This window comes from Panthera uncia (genome assembly GCF_023721935.1).
Source record: "Panthera uncia isolate 11264 chromosome A3 unlocalized genomic scaffold, Puncia_PCG_1.0 HiC_scaffold_11, whole genome shotgun sequence".
Classification (NCBI taxonomy): Eukaryota; Metazoa; Chordata; class Mammalia; order Carnivora; family Felidae; genus Panthera; species Panthera uncia.
Window position 1 is genome coordinate 1,748,407 of NW_026057578.1, and position 5,869 is coordinate 1,754,275.

Consider the following 5,869-nt stretch of genomic DNA (forward strand, 5'->3'; position numbering starts at 1 on the left):
CCCCCACCCCGGACCGGGGCTGGGGGGGGCGGGGATGTTCCTCGGGAAGGGGCCCCGGCGGGCGGGCGGGCGCTTGGCCAGGCGCAAGGCGCAGCGGCCGCGAGTGCACCGCTGGCTCCTGCGCCGTAGCCAAACAAAGGCTGCTGGCGGACTCAGGACGTGCGGAGGGCGCTGGGAGAGGTTTGGGGGAGGGGACATGGAAGGGAGTTTTTAGAGCCCTGTTGGGGGAGGGGGGCGTGGGGGAAGCGGGGTGGGGGTGGGGGAGATGCTCGGAGGAGCGCGCTCTCACGTGTCCGTGCACTGCTGCCGGCTTGGGGGCGGGGCGCGCGGAGGGGGCCCGAGCGCCAGACACCTGTTGGGGCTGCTAAGTGCGTCTGCCAGACCCTGGGCCGTGGGAGCGGCTGGCGTGGTGGCAGCCAATGCCCTTTGGGTCGGGAGAAAGGCGTTCTCTCTTTCTGACCTGAGGAGGAAGGGCTGTCCAAAGGCTGGGTTAGGGGCTGGGGTCCAGCAGGTGGAAGAGGAGGGAGGAAATTTTCCTGCCTCCCTCTGGGGCCTGGGAGGACTGCACAGAAATGTGGACGTACCGAATCAAGGCTTGGGGGGGGGGGTCTCATCATGCCCGGAGGTCCCCACCCCTGGATCTTCCCTCCTACCTCCAAGTCCAGGGGACGCCAGTAGGACTGGAAGCTAGGCAGGGGCTGAAGGCCAGTCGCAGGGTAGAGGGTGTGCCTAAGAGACAGGGCGGAGGCAAGGGCAAGGTCAGGGTTGCCGGTCCCGGGAAAGCGGCCGTTGCGCCACCCCCAGGTCCTGCCTGTCTCTCCACTGTGGTGGGTTTGACCCCAGGCCCCTGTCCAGCCATGGCCCACGGTGGCCCTACTCTCCTACAGGGGCCTTCTGCATCCCACTATATGTGCCCTATGTGCTGACTGGCCGCTGGCCCTTTAGCCGTGGTCTCTGCAAGCTGTGGCTGGTGGTGGACTACCTACTCTGCACCTCGTCCGTTTTCAACATCGTGCTCATCAGCTATGACCGCTTCCTGTCAGTCACCCGCGCTGTGAGTCTGGGAAGCCGGTGCCCCATGTTCGCTCCTGGGAGGGGGTGGTCAGGAAGTGGCCACAGCAGAGGATGGCCACTTCCAAGCTGTGGGCAGTACCGGGTGGGCTTGGTCTCTGCTGGCCTCACCCCTGACGTACTGGGTACTCTATGGCCAGCCGCCCACTCAGTAGCCATTTGCTGCCAGTAGGACGGGTCCTGGGACAGGCAGGAGGCACGTCTGGACCTGGCATCGGGTATTCCTGAAGGAACGGGGGCAATTCAGCCTCCGCCCTGGAGCAGGTCCAAAGTCTGGAGGGCTGAGGGAGGATCTGGGCCAGAGGTCGTCGGTGGTACCCTCCCCACCGTGCGCTCATGTGTGTGTGTGTGTGTGTGTGTGTGTGTGTGTGTGTGTATGTGCGCACAAGTGTGCGTGCATGTGTGCTTGAGTGTGCCCCCAGAAGTCAGTCATCAGCTTCTGGCTCCACAAGCTTTTCCTGGTGTGAGTAGTCACCGTGAGCCAGGGACGCTGGACGCTGGCCTGCATCAGGGCCAGGCGGGCACAGGGGCAGCAGCCGGAGTCCCGGTTGGCCCTCTTCTTTGAGATGACTCTGCCAGTCACTCTGAGCGCCCTCTGCTGGGGGCCCCACGTGTCCCCGCCTGGAGAGGCCACGAGACAGTGCAGAGCAGGGGCTCAGGGTCCCCTTGAGCCAATCCACCTGTGGTCTCCGCCGCTCTCCCTGAGCCACCAGGGAAGGGAGGACAACTTCCACCGTGAAGATTGCACGAGACACCCAGCAGGTGCCGGGCACGGAGCCCGGCACGGGGGACGCTCGGTGGGCAGGGGAGGGTGACAGGACCTCCCCCACCCCCTGGGTGCCCACGGCCAGCAGGGGTAGCACGCAAGCAGCCTGGCACGAAGTTAGCGTTTGGGGTCAATCTGAGGGAGGTTGCATGACCGCGGGAGAGTGTGCTGGGGCCTCAGCCGGCCAGACCCACGTGGGGAGCGGGCAGGGGAGGGAGGCCACGCGCAGAGGCCCCAGAGGCTGCGGCGGTGGCGGGGGGGGGGGCGGGGGGTGTTGGGGGAGCTCCCAGTCCCCTGTTGCTGCTGCCCAGGCCCCTTCCCTCCTGACCCGGCGTGTCCCGGGCAGGTCTCCTACCGGGCCCAGCAGGGCGACACGCGGCGGGCGGTGCAGAAGATGGTGATGGTGTGGGTGCTGGCCTTCCTCCTGTACGGGCCGGCCATCCTGAGCTGGGAGTACCTGTCCGGCGGCAGCTCCATCCCGGAGGGCCACTGCTACGCCGAGTTCTTCTACAACTGGTACTTCCTCATCACGGCCTCCACACTCGAGTTCTTCACGCCCTTCCTCAGCGTCACCTTCTTCAACCTCAGCATCTACCTGAACATCCAGAGGCGCACCCGCGTCCGGCTGGACGGGGCGCGTGACCCCGAGCCCCCGCCCGAGGCCCAGCCCTCCCCGCCGCCCGCCGCGCCCGGCTGCTGGGGCTGCCGGCAGAAGGGGCGCGGGGAGGCCGTGCCGCTGCACAGGTACGGGGTCGGGGTGGGCGAGGCGGCCCCGGGCGCCGAGGCGGGGGAGGCGGCCCTCGCGGGCGGCAGCGGCGGGGGCGCCGCGGCCTCGCCCACCTCCAGCTCCGGCAGCTCCTCGCGGGGCACCGAGCGGCCTCGCTCGCTCAAGCGGGGCTCCAAGCCCTCGGCGTCCTCCGCGTCGCTGGAGAAGCGCATGAAGATGGCGTCCCAGAGCATCACCCAGCGCTTCCGGCTGTCTCGGGACAAGAAGGTGGCCAAGTCGCTGGCCGTCATCGTGAGCATCTTCGGGCTCTGCTGGGCCCCGTACACACTCTTGATGATCATCCGGGCCGCCTGCCACGGCCACTGCGTCCCTGAATACTGGTACGAGACGTCCTTCTGGCTGCTGTGGGCCAACTCAGCCGTCAACCCCGTCCTGTACCCGCTGTGCCACTACAGTTTCCGCCGAGCCTTCACCAAGCTGCTCTGCCCCCAGAAGCTCAAGATCCAGCCGCACAGCTCCCTGGAGCACTGCTGGAAGTGAGCCGGCCCTTGGCGGGCACCCGGGGTGCCGGGGGGGGGGGGGGCGCCTCCCACCGCCGCCCCCGCCAGGCTCCGGTTTCCTGGGCAGCCGGCCACACCGCCCCCGACCTGGCCGCCCCCGGGCGTGAGCCACGCCTCGTCTCCAGCCCGCCCAAAATGCCACGGCAGAATCTCTCAGACCGTCCGCCTGCCTCGGGGGCAGCTCGCTGGGCCGGCCAGAGCGGCCCCTGCTGCCTGAACCGGAGCCTGGTCGCCCACCCCGCCGCTCAAACCCTAGCTTCACCCCGGGAGGAACAATCCCAGCCACGCCGCCCGCGCCCCACAGACGGTCCGGTGGCCGGTGGTGTCCACCCTTTTGCACAAGTGCTGCTTGGTGTCCTTCCCAAAGCGAGTGATCGGCGTGCGCTCCGGGCCTCGTGAGCAGTCTGCCCTGCACGTGCACACATCTGCGCACACCTGCACACGCCCCCCCGCCCCTCCCCCGCCCTCCCCACAAGCCAGGGCCATGGGCTCTGCTGCTGTCTGTCCCCTGCTTGAGCCCAGGCCCCGGCCCCCTCCAAGTCCCTACGCCCCCAAAGTGCCAAGTGCCCCCCAGGAACCCGCGGCCGTCCTCTGCCCTTCCATTCTGGGTGTTTCAGGAAGACGAAGAAGAAAACACGTCCGTGAACTCCATGTTCCTTGGCTGTTTAATCAAGAGAGACAAAATTGCTGAGGAGCTCAGGGCTGGATTGGCAGGTGTGGGCTCCCACGCCCTCCTTCCTCGCGCTGCTGCTTCCGGCTGAGCTGCGCCAGCTGCTTCTGCCCACCCCGCCCCCGGGCTCGGGGTGCTGGGCCCTGCCTGGCGGCTCCGAGCGCGGCCGGGGCCCCGGACGCCTGCTCGTCGGGAAGGCCGCCTCTCTTGCTTCATCCGCTCCGGCTGAGGGGCGGGAGGGGGCCCCCGGGGCTCGCAGGGGCAGCCCCAGGACACCGGGGCCGTCGGCCACGTCCCGTGCACCCCGTCGGCGCTGTGCATGCCCCGCTCCCCGCCTGCCCGCTGCCCTGCAGACTTCGAGGTCCACAGTAAAGTGTATTTTTTTATTGGTGCTGATTCCTGAGGCCTTCCTGGGGGCGGGCTGAGCCACCGTACTTTGGTCGGGACCCCAGGGAGACACAAGGCCACTCAGCAGGGGATGAGGGGCAGGGGGGAGATAAGGCTGGTCTGGCCTGTCCTACAGGTCCGATCCCGATCAGAGACACCGTGCCCTCAGCCACGCACCCCTGTTCAGGAAGGCGGCATGGAGCTAGGAGGGCCTCACTCCAGCCTCAAGAATATGACCCACAGCCCCGCCCCCTGTGCCACCTGCCCACCACCCAGGACCGGAGTTCTCCTGTGTCACAGGATCTTCCACCTGAGGAGCTGCCAGGGGACCAGCTGAACTCCAGGGGTGGAGGGGAAGGGATGGGCCTGAGGAGGGGAGCCACCTTGGATAGAAGAGGGGTCCCGGGCAAAGGCGTGGAGGTGGGACTGAGGGTGGCAGATGGGGACGGGGAGAAGAAGAGGGTGGTGCTGGGTGAGCCTGGGTCCAATGAACAATCAGTCCCTGTGTGCTCCACGGAGGGGGCAGGCCTTGTTCCCGCCCCAGGGGCTCAGAGTCCACTGGGAAAGGGGGCGAGGCCAGCACAGCTTAGGGGAGATACAGACTTGGGCGGTCGGAAGCCACCTCCTCCAGGAAGCCTGCCTTCCTTTCCAGCCACTAGAGCGCTCCCTCCCCTGACCTCATGCTCTCTCCCCGCCACGTGGGTTCTACTTGCACAGCACTTCTGACCCCTTCCTTCCTTCCCCACTGCAGACACAGCCTGTCTCTTACGGCCACATGCCACCGGGCCCTCGGCACCGGTCAGCAAGCTCTGATTCTCTCCACTGCAGAGCGAGGTTTTTCATAGCAACATTTCAAAGCCTTCCTCCCCCAGACACCTCTCACCCCACAGCTATACCTGCAACTTCATTTCCCAAATGCCCCAGAAAACTTTCCCAGAGCCTCAAGCTGGCGCCCCTTTCCTCCACACTCTCAAGAGACCCCCTCCGCCCAGGCAGGATGCTCTTCTTTCGCCCCCTCCTTGGTGCCAGAGGGAGGGCCGAGCCTGGGGGCTGGGCGTTGTCTTGAGCAGAGGTCGCAGCAGGGGCTGCAGGGGGAGGGGTGGCAGAGACGGTAGGCGCCACCCTCTGCGGGGCCCGGAGCTCAGGGAAGCCCTTGTGCTCTGGGGGCCCCGTGCACTGCCAGCCAAGTGGCCTCCCTGCTGGCCCCGCGGGACCTGCCTGCCAACCCCCCACCGCGGGGGTCTGTCCCTGCAGCCCAGAGCCGTCCAGGGAAAGACAAAGAACCTGTCCTCTGCAGCGGTGGGCGCCTCCGTGCCAGCAGCACAGCCAGAGCCCTCGCTGCCCCTCCGCCCAGCCCTGCTAAATGGCTACAAATTGGAGGATAAAAGCGCAGGCTTTCAAGCAATTTTGTCTTCAATCTCTGGAAACTGCTGCTCCCCGAGCTCCTGCGTGAGGCTGGAGGAGGAGAGAAGAAAGACACCGACTTTATTGGGCCTGAGTCCTGCAGCAAACAAACACGCCAAGGGGGCCTTTCTCCTTGGAAGCAGGCGCACCGGGAGGGGACACAAAGCCGGCGGGCCCGGGGCGGGAGCGGCAGCCTCTGCAGGGGCTCGCCCACGCCAGCAGCTGTTGTTTATTGAGTACCTACTGTGTGCCAGGCACCGTAAGGGGTGCTGGTCAGCTGGGAG

At 66.9% G+C, this 5,869-nt stretch overlaps 1 protein-coding gene across 1 annotated transcript in view; it reads left to right on the forward strand.

The window, feature by feature from the left end:
• Positions 1 to 4,157, forward strand: part of HRH3 (histamine receptor H3) — an 8,259-nt gene extending 4,102 nt beyond the window's left edge. Inside the window, exons 5-7 of the mRNA XM_049650378.1 lie at positions 888 to 1,054; positions 2,184 to 3,100; positions 3,742 to 4,157. Of these exons, the coding sequence (XP_049506335.1) occupies positions 888 to 1,054; positions 2,184 to 3,100; positions 3,742 to 3,769 (1,112 nt within the window). The 3' untranslated portion in view covers positions 3,770 to 4,157. The remainder of the gene's footprint in view (positions 1 to 887; positions 1,055 to 2,183; positions 3,101 to 3,741) is intronic.
• The last annotated feature ends 1,712 nt before the right edge of the window (positions 4,158 to 5,869 follow it).